This window comes from Electrona antarctica (genome assembly GCF_951216825.1).
Source record: "Electrona antarctica genome assembly, chromosome: 1".
NCBI classification, from domain to species: Eukaryota; Metazoa; Chordata; class Actinopteri; order Myctophiformes; family Myctophidae; genus Electrona; species Electrona antarctica.
This window is the reverse complement of record NC_136806.1, coordinates 24,984,506-25,003,184: the sequence shown is the minus strand read 5'-3', so window position 1 is coordinate 25,003,184 and position 18,679 is coordinate 24,984,506. Positions and strand designations below refer to the sequence as shown.

The 18,679-nt window shown below is 42.1% G+C and overlaps 2 protein-coding genes across 2 annotated transcripts in view; one reads left to right on the top strand and one right to left on the bottom strand.

Moving 5' to 3' along the window:
• LOC306925212 (endonuclease domain-containing 1 protein-like) overlaps nucleotides 1–13,658 on the bottom strand; it is a gene marked incomplete at its 3' end in the record, with an annotated part of 36,321 nt that extends 22,663 nt beyond the window's left edge. Inside the window, exon 1 of the mRNA XM_079503904.1 lies at nucleotides 13,585–13,658. The remainder of the gene's footprint in view (nucleotides 1–13,584) is intronic.
• Nucleotides 3,501–18,658, top strand: LOC306918649 (calcium-binding protein 2-like; the record flags this gene model as incomplete). The annotated part of the gene is made up of 7 exons (XM_079496093.1): nucleotides 3,501–3,593; nucleotides 4,513–4,794; nucleotides 16,016–16,046; nucleotides 16,189–16,323; nucleotides 17,048–17,157; nucleotides 17,617–17,764; nucleotides 18,299–18,658. 7 exons carry the CDS (start codon nucleotides 3,501–3,503, stop codon nucleotides 18,322–18,324), a joined length of 825 nt encoding a protein of 274 aa, XP_079352219.1. The 3' UTR covers nucleotides 18,325–18,658.
• Nucleotides 18,659–18,679: the final 21 nt, after the last annotated feature.

Sequence of the window (18,679 nt, the reverse complement as noted above, 5' to 3'; positions counted from 1 at the left end):
TCAGGGCAAGAAGAATGTTTTCTGATTCCAGTTCCTAACCGAGGGATCTGAAGAACCAATTAATTTGGTTCAAAATTAGGCAGAAAAAAAGAACGGAATCGGTTCAACCCCGGTGGAAAAGGGGCCAAAGTGTCACGATACTTACCTTGAGATTAGGGATCAGCTTCTGTATTTTGCTTCTTTTGAACGGCTATCATACAATGAATATAAAAGGGCATTCATTTATGAAAAAGAAGAAATATGGAGGTACATGGTTACTGTCTTGACAGTGATGACATGATGTTTGCCATGCAATGGCGAGATGATCATCTTCAAAATACAGAAAGACAAGCGTTCTATATCTTTCCCATAAAATCTAACTTATCATCTAGGATTGTTTTTTGTTATCTCATCTTTCTCATCCCAAATGACCCCCCATCCTCCCTTTTTTACATCAATTAATCCATTTGAGCTCTTCAGTGACGGGTCTAATTTCTGTCCCTCATCTGAGTTTGCCCCCCTCCTCCCCCATCAATAATCAATGAGACAGAGGGACTGGAAGACAGAGTGGGGGGGAAGAGTAACAGAAACACAGATAGTGATTAATGAAAAAGCTCACCTGCAACTGGAGATAAGTCAACTTAGACGTCTCCTCATAGACTGGAGGACAAATGCTGTCAACAGTCTGTCTCGGATTGAAAGAGAGAAGTTTAACGTGGGTTAACAAGAGAAGGGAATAGAAAGGAGAGGAGAAGGATCGAAGGACATTGAAGGTTAGGAGGAGGTTAATAGGGGAATATAAGCAGGTATGCGTGAGACACGTTTATCAGCCTGAAGCTTTCAATTACCAGTGCTAGATGGCCTAACCACTCCAAACCACCTGTCCAAAATGATCCATGACCTTAAATTACCTTAATTAATCAAACCTATGCCTGAATTTAATTAATGAAACCCAAGCCTAAACTTCCGTCCTTTCCAGGTTGGCCATCTAGTGATTACCTTAAAATACCCAAGGATATCCCCCTTTTATAAAGTAGTAACACAGTAAAATGAGACACTTATTGTCTGAATTTGTCTAACACTCAAGATTGTGATCTCCGGGAAAGTGGGAAATTATGCTTAATTTATTATAGAAAGCAGATGCTTCAAGAGGAATTAATCAGTTTTGAATTGAGCCATAAAGATATACATCTGGGTGTTAAGGGCTTTAAATGAGCTGAATCCCTGCAAATGGAGGTTGTGATGATGTATTCACCACCTGTGTGTGTGTGAGAGAGAGAGAGAGAGAGAGAGAGAGAGAGAGAGAGAGTGTGCACACGCAGTCATAGCCTGGTTAATAAACCAGACCGAATCAGCCGTTGGCAAAAAAAAGTTGCCTACCAGCGGATTACGGTCTGGCGAGGCTCAGTAGCACGCCTCTTTCCTACAGCAGAGAACAGGTCGGACCAATCGGGACACGGTATGCAATATAGGCGGGCTTTGGTACAGTGACGTTCAATGCTTGAGACTTTTGACTGACAGTAGCTCTGACCAATTGCGTCAAAGAGAAAATGTTCCCCGGGAAATGAAATCCAAGTGGAGCCAGCCCAGACTGATATACCGCGACAGTGTTGTGTGATATTAGTCTGGCTTATTAGCCAGGCTAACGCAGTCATGCCTACTTAATGAACTTATGATCCATGTAAGAATGCGATGAATAACATGAATTGTAATAACCACTACCACACAGAGTATACTGTACATGTGTATATAGAAACTTTCATCGTCCCTTCACAACCCCCCCCCCCCCCCCCCCTCTTCACTGGTGGCACGGCAGTTAGGAAACAGGACCGATAAAGAAAAAGAGATAAAAAAATAATTAATACAAATAAAAAGAATAGCAGGTTAAACTGACCTGCGCGTCACATTTGTGTTACAAAACAGGAATGTGAGAGTGGAAGTCAGGGAAAGTGATGAGGCATATTGAGAGGATGAAATGTAGCCTGGCTAATAAGCCAGACTCAAATCACACTGTCGTGTGGTATTTGAGTCTGGAGATGCTGTGTATGGATCTTGTTTCCCGGGGGGCGGGTTCAAACATTTTCTTTGACGCAATTGGTCAGAGCTAGTCAGTCAAAGGTCTCAAGCATTGAACGTCACTGTACCAAAGCCCGCCCATATTGCATACCGTGTCCCGATTGGCCACACCAGTTCTCTGGTGTAGGAAATGGGCGTACAATTGAGCCTCTCCAGACCGTAATCCGCCGGCAGGAATTTTTTTTTGTGCGAACGGCTGATTCGGTCTGGCTTATTAGCCAGGCTAGATGAAATGATGGTGTCGAGAGAGGGCAGGAAGGGGTAGCAATGATCGCTGTGGGCAGCACATGACATTCATCCATTGTCAATTGGGGCTGTTCTCCAAATTCCATTGACCTAATTCAGTGGTTTTCAACCAGTGGTCCAGGGACCACCAGTGATCCTTGAGGGAGTTCCAGGTGGTCCCCAGCTAAATGGAGAGTTATAGACCCTTATAGATCTTTAACTCTTGAGATAAGAGTGTTTCATTTTACGAATGAAGAATTGTTATTTTGATCGTTTGCCTGTTATGTCTCCTATGGTACCACATCAATTCAGCATGGAATTGTGGACAAAATCCTATCCTAACGATAACATCAATTTTTTTTTTGGGTCTGCAAGGCTAAATCTCATGGCGGTCCGCGGCTCAAATGCCGAACAAATAATGGGCCTCAAAATGAAAAATGTTGAAAACCACTTACTTAATTGATACAAAAAATGTATGACAGAGTGGGCAGAAAGTTGATTGACTGAAAAACTTTAGAAGGGAGGTGAGAAAGATTAGATTGATTAGACTGAACGATGAAGAAAAGCAGTAGGCATCAGAGAAAGAGCATTGCCAAAAAAGAGGAGTGTTTATATGTGACGGAGGCAAGAAAGAAGGTGGAAAAAGGGGAGGAAGAATGGGAGAGGGAGAGCAGTCAGTGACTTACAGGTAGAGAACACGAGGACGGTGAGGTTTGGAGAGGTATAGAGTGTCACCTAAAGGGCTGTGAGGCATCGAGTGGGGGCAGAGGTAGGAACTCAATCCCCACACAGATGATGATAAAAACCTTCTCACCTGGGCACAGACAGAGACATATGGAGAGAAGCACATTCTAAGACACCAAGACAACTGGGAGACAATGAGAGAAACAACCAGAGAGGGAGAAGGTTTTCTTTTGCCTAATTGTCTGGAATAATTTGATTATTAAACATGGGACACAGGAGCAACGGGACAATTGGCCCATGAATCTGGCCACAGCCGGACTTTTGAGGAACTTTAGAAGGCAACATTGAGAAGAGGCTGTCAGGCTGATTCCAGTGCAGTTATTCGGAAGCATTGTAAAAATACAGAAACGCTTTTTCAACAGACCAGAGAGGAGAGCAGGAAAGCGAAAAGAGATAGGCATTGGGTGAGGGAGGGGGAGTGAGAGAGAAAGAGAGGAGAGAGAGTGTGTTTGTGTGTGCAAGACCGTGGCAGCAAGATGTTCATGCTCATTCGAGAGGAGGGAGGCGGCGGCGGTGGTGGTGGAGCCGGTGCTGGGAGGGCGCCGGCTTCAGAGAAATCAGCAAAACAGGTGTGTGTGCATGCGTGGGTGTGTCTGTCTTATTTGTGCCCTGTGTTTTCACCAGTGGGAATGTAATGTTTGCCTTTTACACTGATTATGGTGATATAATTAGTGGCAACTTATTGAGCCATTTGTCTATACATCTGCTTGAAGTAGGCTGACATCTCTTCATGTTTGTGGGCGACACATTTCAATATGGTGTATCATTGTGCCTTATAGAATGTTAAAGAGACGTAAAGCATCAGGTGATGGTTTGGCCAATTATATAATGTTGGTGACAAATTAAACATTGGTCATCTTTAAACACATGCTAAAAACGACAGCAAGAACTGAACCAACAATAGGCGCCTACCTACAGCATCAGCATGCATACATGACTGAACTATTATCCAATTTTCATGTTATGCACATTTTACATAACTGTGGTCAAATTAAGAATGCAGAGGTGATCCAATTCTTAGTTTACATCAAGGTTCAAAGTTCTTTATTATTTGTCTCCCGAGGAAGAAATTTGTCTTAGACAAAGGGCCCGCATAAGCGTAGCCCTTATGCCCATGTCGCCGCAGAGCAGCGCCACATCAGCTTTTACATTTTGATGGTATCGAATATGTCTTTTTTGCTATAGTGCAAGCCAAGGGAAGACCAGAATTTATTCTTTTTTATTAACTCTTCTATTGTTTCTCTATTTTGCCCGGTGAAAGCACTGAACCAGATTGTATTTCTTCAAGGCTATCACCTCATACTGTTATTACCAACATACATCTGACATTGACTGATATAGACAATAAGCTCCTCAGTGTCACTGTAAGGGACCATTTGGGTGCATTCTTACACACTCAAGAGTTAAAATAACACAGAGGATTGTACTGCAAACTGGCCGTGGTTCAAACAGCGGTAACACCTGATCCCTCTTACCTCGGTCCGTCAGGTTCAGGCACGCATCAAGAAGAACATGGAAAAGCAGAGGAAGTTAGCCAATGAGAATGGAGGAGGAGCCGGAGCCGAAGTCAACGAGCCCAGCAGGCCTGTTCGCAGACAGAAGAAACCCAAACAGACCGAACAGGAGGAGATGCAGTCGGGTGAGAGCTTGGAGGACAGTCACAGGATAGAGGAAATGATGGCGGGAACACGGCGGAAAGAAGAGCAACAGAAGGCTGAGGAGAAGGAACAAATAGACCTGATGCCCTTAGTGGATGCTGTGTTCGGACAGGTAGGAAACATGGGCATGGACCCATTGGTGACCCCAGTTTGACCCCATGTACAATTTTCTGTTTATAAATATATGCGTGTATTCATGTATACATGAATATGTGACCGCATGTGTGTGTGTGTGTGTGTGTGTGTGTGTTTATGCATGTGCATGTTCTGTTTATAATTTATATGCGTGTCCATGTACAAATGAATGTGACTTCATGTGCGATGTGCATGTACATTTTCTGTTTATATATGTGTCTCCATGTATACATGCATGTGCGCATGCATGTATACATGTGCGCATGCATGTGCACACACAGGGTAGAGAACAGAACAAGTACAGAATAAGTAATTGCGTAACATCTGACCTGGTACTCAGGTGCCTGGGCTGCTCGGGTGTGCATAATAATGTGTAAGCCATCAGTAGAAATAGAAATAGGTGGCATTGGTATTGTGTCCATTCATTCTACCACCAATACAAAAAACTGAGATAGAGATCTGTATATGCATATGTGTCCGAGTATGACCGCTTAAGTGTGCCTGAGTGCACATGCGCGCACGCGTGTGTGTCTATGTTTGTTCACCCTATCTGTGTATCTGGTTCTCGGGGCTGATTGAATGTCTCTGAGAGGCTTGATTGAAAACCTAAGCCCTCACATTTGAAATAAAAACCCTGGCTCTGCTCCAACGCTCTTAACCCATTAAAACTCTCCCCATTTCCTGTCAGTCTACTATCAATCTATCAATAAAAGGCAGAAAAAGCCCCAAAAAATAGCAGGTATACAAACTGTGCTATTTTTGAAAATTCTTGAAAATGTGTGCAAATCTTTGAATATATATTAATATATATATTTTTTTTCAACGTATTGTTTTTTATTGTCATTGCTGGGGTAGACAATACATTTTATACATATGCATCATCATTCAGTTCTTCAATACAAAATTGTCTCCCCAAGGAGACCGCAGCAACATACATAACACATTTGAAAAATAATAATCATAAATAATACTAACAACAATAATAAGGAAATGTAAACATGAAAGACAACATCTTGATCGAGTAATTCAACAGACATGAAATAAAATAAAATAGAATAAAAATAATAAAGTAAATAAAAGGAAAGAGGGGGAAGGGGGGGGGGGGGGGGTATCCATCAATCTTTGTAATGTTAAATCTCGATGCGCGCGAAGGGCGTCCATTTCTTAAAAAATTGCTCATTTTGTAGCCTCACCAAATAAGTAATTTCTTCCATGTCTCTAATTTCTTTTACTTTATTTAGCCATTGTTCGTGGGTTGGAGGGTGTTTTCCTAGCCAATTTATTGTGATAGTCTTTTTGGCCGCTGCTAACAATATCTGGAGGAGGTACACCTTTTTCCTACCTTCAAACCCAGTCGGCACTACTCCTAGAATAGCTGTCTTGAAATCTTGTGGTATCTGAGTGTCAAACACTCTGTTAATGTCATTAAAAACATTATTCCAGAATTGCTGTAATTTAGGACACGTCCAAAAGATATGCGTATGATTACCGATCTGTTCACCACATTCCCGCCAGCACTCAGTTGTAGGAGTAGTGCCCGCTCTACCAGTCAATAATGGAGTCTTAAAAAATCTGCTTACAATTTTCCATTGATATTCTCTCCAAGAATTAGAGTTTGTTACATTATGCACTTCAGTGCAGGCGTCTAGCCATTCTTCTTGTGAAATCTCTTGTTGTATTTCTGCCTCCCACTTGGCTTTTATATAAAGAGAATTATTGGGAACCATTTCTAGCAGAGTACGATATAAGATAGAAATTACTTTGGTGAATGAACCATGCTTTTGTATGTCCATAAAAAGAGATTCCAAACTCGAAGGGGTTCGAATTTTGTCCCAGTCATCGTGTCTTTGTAAATAGTGTCTTAGTTGGAGGTATCTATACAAATCAGTTCTGGGCAGATTAAACTCGTTTCTGAGTTGTTCAAATTACTTTAACTGATTGGAAGAAAATAACTGGTGGACAAACCTCAGGCGTAGCAAACTCCACCCCTGGAACCCAGCGTCTAGCCTTGAAGGCACAAAACCTCCCATGCACCCAATTGAAGACAGGCCTGACGATAGTAGAGGCAGTTTAAATTCTTTCTGGACTTCCTTCCATATTTTAATTGTGAACCTAGACCAAACTCCCATAGCATCTCCATTTATTTTATTCCCTGAGAAGGGAAGGACCGCTAGTTGTGACTGTGTGCATAGAGTTTTCTCAATTTTAACCAATTAATATATACTTTAAATTGAAATTGCTTCTGCGAGTCCCTGGAACTAAATATTTTTAGATGGGGGAGGGGGTGTACAGCCCCATACATCTAAAATGTCCTTGACATGAAAAAGTTTGAGCACCACTTATATAGCAACATACTTTTTTCAGAAAACGGTTTCATTTATAGAATCAGCCTCAGGTCTTACTGTCTCTCTGTGGATGGCAGAGTACAAGTCATCTTCACTATAGCCTTGCGACCTGAAAAAAAAATGTATTTCATGCAAAAGTTTGGCCACATACATGATACCAGTCGAATGGGGTGCAGCGTAACAGTGTGTATTAGGACAGCTCTAAAGCATTTTACAGTACTTGGAAAAAGTCTTATGTAATTCAATTCACCCCAAAAAAAAATCAGACGACTGCATTGATTCAGAATCCTTCTGTCCGAGTCCTTCCTTGCTAATAGAGAGAAAGTGTAGCATATCACTCCAGTTCTTAGATTTTTACACTGGCTCCCTTTATGTCCAAGAATCGATTTCAAAATGCTACTGTTGGTTTATAAAGCATTGAATGGTTTAGGGCCAAATAAAAAACGTGTGCAATCAAACATTCTAGAGATAGAAAGGTCTGCTTTCTATCTCTGGAATCAAAACTAAATCTGGCTACAAATAAACTTGCCTTGCCTTGCCTACAGTACCATGTGATCTTGACTGTCATCATTCTTTGTTAGGTTTTATTAGTAGTATTACATTATTGACTTATTCTGTGCTTATATTATTCTAATTATAATAAGATGAAAAAGTGGTTTTCACCGTCTGGCACTGGGTGACCTCATCACGAGTTGCCAGCCTTAATTGGAAAACGGCTAAGTGAACTGGTGCCCGAAAAGGTTGCCCAGTGCCCACCCCTACCGTAATGGATACTGCCACGGTCAGCTATAGAGAACTAACAAACACCCTATCCCTAGTCCGCCTCATACCCCTCGCCATTGTATCAACTCAGTATCGCATCACATTGCACAAATGATAAGCCATGACACCAGACACGACACAGTCTGTACACTACACCATTACAAAACTGTCACTCAAGGGTCAAGGGACATGTAAAGTAGTAGTGTGCGTGCGTGCAAACATGTTACATCTTTATTGTGTCCATCTAAGAAACATTAAAGAAAAGGAAGATACACCTAAATCCTTACCTTTTACCCCTCCCCTCCCCCTCTCTAATGCGGGAGTCGGGAGCTGGTGAAAACTTCTGGGAACTCAGATTACCCCCTCCCTAGTCTCTCGAGACAGACTGTTGACTTGCGTCAACTAATTCAAAAGGAAAAGAGATCGCTGTTCTCAGATTGCCCCCTCCCTGACTCATGGCCTGTGTGGTATGCATCCACCTGGTCATCTCAGCAAGTACAACGGGGGTGGGGTGAGGTCAAGAGAAGAGAAGAGATGTGGCTATACTGTACTCTTTGTGCAAGCATCTTACATAATACTGTAGGTGTCATGTGACACCAAGCATGACATAGACTATGATTATGTGGCACACACACACTAAACACCTAAGAAACGGATCTATTCTATTGTATGCTTTTATTTATCCTCACTACCTCAAAGCAACATAAACACAGACTTTTTTATTTAGAGTAGCCAATTATTTTTTTACCCCCTTTCTCTCCGCAATTTAGTTGTTATGCCAATTAATTCCTCCCCTCACACGTCTGTGTTGTCACTGCTGACAGCTGTTGTATCCTACCGACTCACCTGCCAGTGAGTAGCCCCCACCGGGAGGACGTAGGGCCTTCGTACTCCTGCCAGCCAACACTCCCCGCTGATAAGTGCCGCCCCAGCCTGTAGGATTACATGTGGTGAGCACTGGTGACACATATCACCCTCCCCACCCAGCTTCCGAACACGGGACAATTGTGTTCGTGTATAGACACTAGACAACATTTTTAAGCCTCCCTGACTTGTTGCCTTTCCTCACTCTATTCTTGATCCTCCTTTAATCTTCATCTGAGAAACAGCCACTGGACACCAGTGGAGGCATATCTGACACCAGATCAGAACATGATATGTGTCCTGCCCACACAAGTAGGCATTGTTTCGTCATGGAAACAGTCCCGATCAAGGGTCAGTCACGATACCGGAGCACTGCCCATCTTACACACACACACAGACACTATGCATATATCCATTAGTCAATGTCAATGCCATTGTCACTGTGTGCGCGTGTGTGTGTGTGTGTGCCACAACTATACACACACAGTACATTTAGATTGACATCTAAGGTTAAAACCTGGAAAACATTATAGACTTAAAAAAAAGAAAAGCATGAAATAAACACAAACATGTACAAACATGCAAGTGTGTGTGCACATACAAGGTGACACACACACACACACACAACGCAGTCTCATTCACATGCGCTTGGTAATTCCTCATGCTGGTATTGCTTATCCTTGCCGTCACTGGTACCACCGCTGTCTGGCAGAATTTATCATCAATACGGAGTTACAAAGAAACGTTTTGCACCAAACCTAAGCCTGCTTTAAGAATTCATTAGATCGAGCTGTATTGTATAGTGCATACTGCATAGTGCGTTTTATAAAATCTAACATCCTATCTGTTGCTGTCTATAGCAACACAAAACTGTTGGCACCTCAGGCTTCGTGGGACAGTTGGCACTGGGAAGTCTGGTAGCAATTGTCAAAGAGGCCACAAGATGGTTATCTCTGACTGTGGATTGGTACTTTAACTGAAAGTCTTGTGAGATATCGCAGACTCGCGTGCACGAATGGAACATATAACTTCATGGCAACATCCATCACGTCCTTCACAGGGGCATAGCAGTACGTGGTAGACACGGGATACACAGGGGACATGTCACTCGCTGTTCCTGTAGGCCTATCTGTCATCTCTGTCTCCTGCACTATATTTAAATTGTATTTTATTAAGTCACATTGTTAAAATAGCACTGACCAACTTCAGTCAATGAGCACTCTAACCCTTCGTTCAAACCAAAAGTGACATTTCCAATGGCAGCTGGGCTACACTGAGAGACATGGGAGCGACGAGACACCTGGCGACAACAAATCTTGCTCAAAGACTTTGAGTTAGAAGGTTAGAAATGTGAACAATGACATTCTGCGCTCGACGCGGTGTTACTGTATGTCATATCCACAAAGACGAACTGGACAAATAGGAGACTCATTGCTCAATTCACCAAGAGATGCACAGAAACACATTTGTGTGCTTCACTAAGGCTAGAGAGCATTGCCTTGAATAGGTTCAACAAATATAAAACAGGCTGTAGACTTTAGTTTTTGTACTTTGTTATGATGAATAGAATTATAATATTGTGCGTTAATTAGAAACCTGTTCATTTATGTGTGACAATTTATTGTGAGAGGATCTTTCAATAACAAGACAGGGTCTAATAAATAATAGTGTGGCTTCATGTGGAGCTCAGACTTCCTGTGGCCAGTCTAGGACGTCTTTCAATTTCATAGTCTTGGCTCGTCACGCCACTTCTATACCCTCATTTTCGCCTTTTAATTAGGACCCAGTACCAGGTACTTACTAAAGTTACCTTTTTGGTGCCCATCCAAGGTGCCCATCCTTTCTCAATTCCAGCAGGGCTCACACGCAATAGGGCAACGTGTAACTCTACTCAATAACTGTCCGAGAATCCCCACAACACTCAGACATAATAATGCATCCATGGAAGTTTGCAAGGTTGCATTGTTGCTACTGCCCCCCCCCCCCCCCCCCCCCCATGAGTGTTTTATATTAATATTAATATTGTGTTAGAAATCAGTGAGATTAGACTGCATTCATTGTGATGTCTGTAATATAAGGGGCTCTCGGGATGGCACTTGGGTCCATTCTGCATACATGACCAATCCACATCCATCCTTTAAGCCGGATGACACTTGACAGTGGGGTCAAGCCTGTGCTCCTGTAAAGGTCATTGGAGACTGCCATGGGCCAGAATATCCTTAGTATTCGTCTAAGAGGCATCCTGTCCAAAGCACATCCAGCTTGTGACAGATGGCCTGTGCCACTTTCCATGACTCTGCCCCATACAGTAAGACCCCAAGGACATTGTTCTTGTAAATATAAATGTCAGTCTATATGTAGCAAAAAAAAATAGAACATTATTCTTACATTTATTTCATTGTAAGTCTTTGTGTTGCTCTGTTTCAACTATTAAGAAATGTTTAAACTAGATGGCATGGCCCATTTCTTGCCTTAATGTTAGGGGCTATGCTAATTGTCAGGGACATTGTCTTCAGGGACACATCTTAATTAACAGGTTTCCTCTATCCTATCCGTGGATTCAAGCCATTGTGTCTTAATAAGTCCTCAAAATATAGGCTACTGACACTAATAATAGAAATGACAATAAAATTAAAATAAACACTGTATATTGCATGGTTTCTTATGTAGGCTTAGCTGCCTGAGCCAGTTCGTTCATCATGCTACAGCAGAGGTTTTCAACCAGTGGTCCGGGGACCACCAGTGGTCCTTGAGGGGGTTCCAGGTGGTCCCCAGCTAAATGATGGAGAGTTGGTAACCAAATGGACCCTTACAGATCTTTAACTGTTGAGAGTGTAAAATAAATAGTTTCATTTTACACTCAGTTAAATTGTTGTTAAACATCTGCATTACTTAAATTACAATAAGTCTAAACAATTACAGAATGTAGATTTTTATTTTATTTTCATCAATGCCTGTTATCTCACATGGTATCACCATCAATACAGCATGGAATTGACAAAATCTTATCCAACGACAACAAAATAGTCTTAGTCTAGAGGCTAAATCTCAACAAATGGTGGTCAGTGGCTCAAATTCAGAATAAATAATGGGCCTGGCCCTTGATATGAAATGGGTTGAAAACCAGTGCTACAGCATTACCATTGTAGCTCAATGTCAAGTGAAAAATATGCAAACATTTCAAATACTGTCCATGTGCAAGATTGAAAGTGAAAATTATAATTCAAAATAATCTCATAAACAAATGAAGAAATCAAAGAACTTTCATTAAAAAATAAATAACTGAAAAAGTAGGCTACAAGCTCACCACACTCGGATGTGCTATTTTCACTATTTTGGATTCTGGGGCGATTTCATTTGTCTTTTGGGCGGCTGGGCCTTGAGCTAAAAGTATAATATATTAAATTGCTTCAAAACAAAAGTTATGGGGGACTAGGGGGTCCTTGAAAATTAATTAAAACGTTGCTGCTGGTAGGCTATTTGTTAATTTAGTAGGTAGTATCACCTGTGTTTTGTAACTTGTGTTCATCTTGTTATTTTGTCAAAGTAGCTGCATGAAAAAGGTCTAGAGCAGGGGTGCCCATTACGTCGATCGCGGTCGACCAGTCGATCGCAAGCGCTTCGCAGGTAGACCGCTTGGCCTTGCCATGAAAAAATAAAAAAATAAAAACAATCCTCGCCTCGGGCAGGCGGCGGCGCGCCGGTGGCTTTGAAGGAGAACGTCGGGTCTGTTCTGTTGTTAAACAAACCCTTTTCTAAAAAATAAATGGACTAGACTCCTCCGCGGGGACCCCCATTATCCGCGGACCCCCACACAGACTACCGCGGAGGCGCGGACCCCCGCGGAGGTCGGCACGGACCCCCACGGAGGTCGACGCGGACCCCCACGGAGGTCGGCGCGGACCCCCGCGGAGGTCCGCGATAGTCTGCGTGGGGGTCCGCGATAGTCTGCGTGGGGGTCCGCGCCTCCACGGTAGTCTCTGTGTGGTCTGTGCGGTAGCATCATGATGCCATATCAGCCATGCATCACAACCAAAACAAACTACGACTAGCTTTGACGGTTGCCACATTTCGTGACTGAGAGAGAAACAAGCAACCAGGTGACATATGAAAATGTTAACAGGCCAGAAAAAGTCAGAAATTAAGTCTCTTCTTTGCAATGCGGGGAAACTGAAAAGATAAATAAATAGAATTGATTTTGAAACCTAGATTTTGAAAGTCCTAATGCCTTAATGTTATTTATTCGCCATATAGGTACATTTTGAGTATTTTAAGCAAAGGGATAATTATCTTTTGGTTGGTAGATCACCTTGAGCTGGCAATTTTAAAAGTAGACCTCAAGTCAAAAAAGTGTGGGCACCCCTGGTCTAGAGTCTAGAGACCATTTCCACTAGACGGGGGGCAAAATAAATCGATCGCTCATATGCAATATAAATGTGGTCACACTCACACTTGTAAAAATGCATAACATTTTCAGATCCCGTTTTCCTCCCAGCGTGGAAGAAGGTTTAGGATGTATGGATGTTTACTGTGATCTCTCGCTCTTGAAATATGCACCTTGGCAGGGCTTGGTTTATGTTGTGCGTCAACACGGCTGCTTGATCGGCGCGCGGCGCAGCTGTATCTCCTTAAACCTATTTATGCTCTGCCGTGCGAAGGTGTTGCGCGCAGAGGACGGCACCTGCGCGTGCCGTGCAGACAATCTCAATGTTTGTAAACAAAAGGAATCCATGATCCATCTATTCTATATTATATATCGTAAGCAGAACCAGCATATACAAGTTAAGTTCCATTACCTTTTTTGTCTTACTCTTTATCCTTGTAAGTTAACTTCTCATAAAAGTTGAGCAGTTTCAGGACGTCTGCAGCCCCAAACTCAGATCCGCCATGATAGCTCTGTCTAGCAGCCGGTTTTATATTCTGATTGGACAAAACTTTATCTGACGTTTCAGGTTGTAATGAATTGAAAGGGGTAAAACAAAATTAAAGAAAAAACATTAGTGGTTATTTGCTATTTTTAATTCAAATGTATGTTATGTAGCTATAGGCTAATATTTACAACATTTTTGCAGCATGAGTTTCAAATCATCTTATCTGGTGTAATAGAGATAAATTAATAATTTCAAATTATATGTAGGCCTGGCCCTAGTAAAAAACAAAAAAATAATAATCTGACATTCAATTCAACTGCATATCTTCTTTCCCATCAACAGAATAGTCTATGGATGAAAGACTGGCATCTTCAATTCATTAATTTCAAAGTTACACAGTTGTCTAATGCCCACTAATCAGCTAATTTATAAGGGACATGTTCCATATCTATTCAATCAAGTAGCTGCCTACTCTCTAGTGGGCAAATGTATTCTCTACATTTTACCAACTTTCATTCCTTTCTCTTTCTATTTGCCTTTTAGTTCATATGAAATTGGAGAGATTTACCCCTTGCATTATTTACTGTATGTTATCTAATTCTCTTTCCTTCTAGCTTCCCTCCCTCCCTCTCTCTCCCTAGCTGTCTTTGTCTGTCTGTCTGTCTGTCTGTCTGTCTGTCTGTCTGTCTGTCTGTCTGTCTGTCTGTCTGTCTGTCTGTCTGTCGTTATTAATATAACATAATTTAAGAAATCACTGTATCAAATTCTGAATGTCTGATTATTGCATTTTGCATGAGTTTGTTCTGTTAAATATGTCGGCATTATAGATTTTAATAAACCTGCTGTTTATATTAGATGTTTGCACTGAAAGTGGTCCCATGAGCTAGTTCCTATAGGCTACTGACGGTAAAAAGTAAACCTTAGACTAGAGCATCACACTACTAAATCTAGCCTGGTTAATAAACCAGACCGAATCAGCCGTTGGCAAAAAAAAATTGCCTACCAGCGGATTACGGTCTGGCGAGGCTCAGTAGCACGCCTCTTTCCTACAACCGAGAACAGGTCGGACCAATCGGGACACGGTATGCAATATGGGCGGGCTTTGGTACAGTGACGTTCAATGCTTGAGACTTTTGACTGACAGTAGCTCTGACCAATTGCGTCAAAGAGAAAATGTTTGAACCCGCCCCCCGGGAAATTAAATCCAAGTGGAGCCAGCCCAGACTAATATACCGCGACAGTGTTGTGTGATATTAGTCTGGCTTATTAGCCAGGCTATACTAAATCAGCATCGGTTCATTCAGACAATTATGGGTGAAGATGTCAGACAGATGCAATGGACGGTACAGCGTCGCTTAGAAACTAGAAGCTAGAAACTCTCAGAGGAGAGATTGACTATTAAGAGGATAGGATATTAAGAGATATCAATACAGTATACCCATTACATAGGTAGCTGAAGATATACTGTACACAGCAAAGTTTTGGCTGTAACTCAACTTGTAAACCTTTATGCACAACGATCAGTTTTACTGTCAGATTTGAACAATGTGCAAATCTGTTTGCAAACGGTCGGTCGCTGATGATATGATGACAAACGGCATGCAGGCACATAGCCACAGTTTGTATGAACAGAAAGCTGTGGCAGTGTGTGGCACTCTGAGAGAATAGAATTTAGAGAGACATACAAGGGTCAAGGTGGTGCAGTCGGTAGCGCTGTTGCTAATTATGCATATTATACAGTTGTGTGTGTGTGTGTGCGTGCGTGTGTGCGTGCGAGTGAGAATGGAGTGACAAAGTTTTTATATAAGAAAAATCACACCCGTGTGAAGTGAGTGGTGCAACTCTGTGTGGGGGTCCCCGGGAGTTCCAGACCCACAGGATCACGGCCAGGGTGCTGGCCCGGTTCCGGCGAGCCGTCCCACGTCCGAAACGGTAGAGAAATGACAGTTACCATGTGGGGGTCTCTGGGGGTCCCCGGGGAGAATCCCCGGGGGGGTCCCTGGAACATCCAGGAACGCGCCCAGGGGGCCGGGCTGATTCCGGAGAGCCGCCCCACGTCCGAAACGGTTGAGAAATGACAGAGTTACCGTGTGGGACTCCCTCTACTGTACCCTCTACTGTACTGTACTGGCACACCCGAAATCATCATATATAAAGTTAATATGTGCGTGTGTGTGTGTGTGTTAGGTTGCGCACAGGTGGTGAAAAACAACCATGCTATTTTCGTACCCAGGCACCCAGCTACCCAGCCAGGCACCCAGCCACACACATAGCTCCGTAAGGAGCACCACTCAAAAATAGAGGGAGAGAGAAAATGACTGAAGTGAGACTAATGTAATGCTGTACCTTCCAACAGGACAGAGAGCTGAGCCCAGAGGAAATTGAAGGTACGATTACTTCCCGACAGCACATACGTAGCCTACCTCATCGTATTACTTAACCTATCCTCTCATGTTTGACCATTTGTGTGTGTGTGTGTGTGTGTGTGTGTGTGTGCATGTGCTGCTCGTGTGCATGTGTGTGTTACAGAGCTTCATGTGGCGTTTATGGAGTTTGCCAAGGGTAAGGACGGCGGCTACATTAAACAAACTGACCTGGGAGAGTGCATGAGGACCATGGGCTACATGCCGACTGAGATGGAGCTCATTGAACTAGCAATGAGCAGTGAGTGACACAACAACCACGACACAGTCATAAACAATGGGTTGAAGACAATGTCAACAGCAGTGGAGTAAATTAACTAAGTGCATTTACTTAAGTACTGTACTGAAGTACAATTTTGAGGTATTTGCCTACTTTACTTTGAGTGTACTTTACTTTGAGAATTTGCAATTTTCAATACTTTTACTTCTACTCCACTACATCTATTGTACCCTTACTCCACTACATTTATTTGAAAACATAGTTACTTACTACTACTTTTATTATTATTACAAAACATACATTAACCACTTCAGGTCTATAGTACATTTCGGCCATGCGTAAGCGATGCATTGTGAGCTTGTAAATCTGCAGGACAGAATCATGTTGGGCAGTGGGCACTATGGTGACACTGTGACAGGCCTGTCAACCACATGGACACGGCATCCTTAGCTCGGACCTGGGACCTTCTGTGTCCCCTCATTGGGGAAGCTTGAGCGTGAGCTTGTAGATTGCTTGCAGATTGGCTATTGTTGGTGAATATTCCCCCCACAATAGGAATGCTGATATTGTACAAAAAAGTTTACAATAATCCTAAATTTGATTTGTTATTATGCAAACAGAACCTTTCATAGAATCCCTGAGTTGACACAAAGAATATTAACAAAGATCGCAATCAAGCATTTTGGCATTTATCAAATGTAGTGTTGTTTCACTATTGTGTGCCTATGCCTTTTCTGTCCTGCAGTGGGCAGTAAAGTCGATTTTGAGGACTGGGTTGAGCTGATGGGACCCAAGGTGGTGGCAGAGACAGCGTCCATGATTGGAGTCAAAGAACTCAGAGATGCATTCAAAGAGGTCAGTCTGGTGGAATCCGATGTGTACAGTATGTGTGTATGCAACTGGCATTTATGCACACACATTTAATATACAATATAGGCCAGTGGTTATCAAACATTTTCATGTCAAGGATTTGACCACAGACCCATCTGAAAAGATTTGGTGCCAGGGACCCTCATAATTGACTATCCCTGTAACATAATAAAGATTTGGTGCCAGGGACCCTCATAATTGACTATTCCTGTAACATAATAACGATAATGATAATAATAAATGTTTTACTTTTCCCCCCACTTTTTTGTTGTAGAAAATAACAGATCTACAAACTCACAGCGTAGAGTATAAAAGTAACCATTTTAGCTGGGAGACCCCCTGGAACCCCATCAGGGACCCCTGGGGGTCCCCGCCGGACCCTATTTTGAGTTCCACGTATACGTATATAGGCTAACCAACCCATACCCATGTGTTTGTGTCCAGTTTGACTCGAACAGAGACGGTAAGATCAACCTAGCAGAGCTTCGGGAGGCCTCAAAGAAGTTGTTGGGAGAACAACTGCCTAACGCTCAGATAGAAGAGATTGTTAGAGACGTCGACCTCAATGGGGATGGCTTGGTTGACTTTGAGGGTGAGAGACACTCTGAGAGAGAGAGAGAGAGAGCGCATGTCCAAAATGTCCAATACTAATGGTCAAATAAGTACAAAACTACTAATCTTGTGATTAATTGTTAAGTTATAGTTAATTCGTTATTTAAGATAAAATGAATGACAAATGGAAACATTTCCTGATTTACATAGTTTGAATACGTATTACGTAGCATAATATGCTATGTAACTAGCACGATATGTTACTTATGGACATAACCTTTATTGTAGGTTTGCTAAGGAGAATGGGCTCCCAAACAAGGCCTTTGTCAGGAATTATGGGCATCAGATAAAGATATTGAGCCTCTTGAAACATATAGCTATTGATGATGACATTCATATTGTGGCTTGTGGGTACCCATGTAGACTCGATCCCCAAGAATCATTTAGCACTTTTCACTGTCTGCCTACACTATATTATAGGCCAGCCCATGTGTGTGCACTTTGCTGCCTTTCCATGATTTTGTAGAACTAACTCCTCTTCCCACTCTCTTTATTCTTTCCCTCCTTTTCACAGAATTTGTAAGAATGATGTCACGTTGACCAGATGTTTGACAACAGAGGAGATGATGGAGACATTAAACTGATTAAAGACATTAAAAATCACTATGCAACTCCACACTAAACTGTACTGACATACTATTTGCTCTTGTGAGCATGAATTTTATATATCTTTTTTAAAAATAGACATTTAAAATAAACTTTAAAATTGAAGCTTATTGCTTTACTTTACTTTGTATATGACATGACTATAGCCTAAAACATGTCAGTTACCTATGCAAGCATGCTATCTTTTTTACTGTATTTTTGATATATTCATGTGTCCAGTGTAAAGCCGTTTGTAAAATGTGATCTTACATTAAAAATGTTAAGATTTGTATGTATTTATTCATTAAAC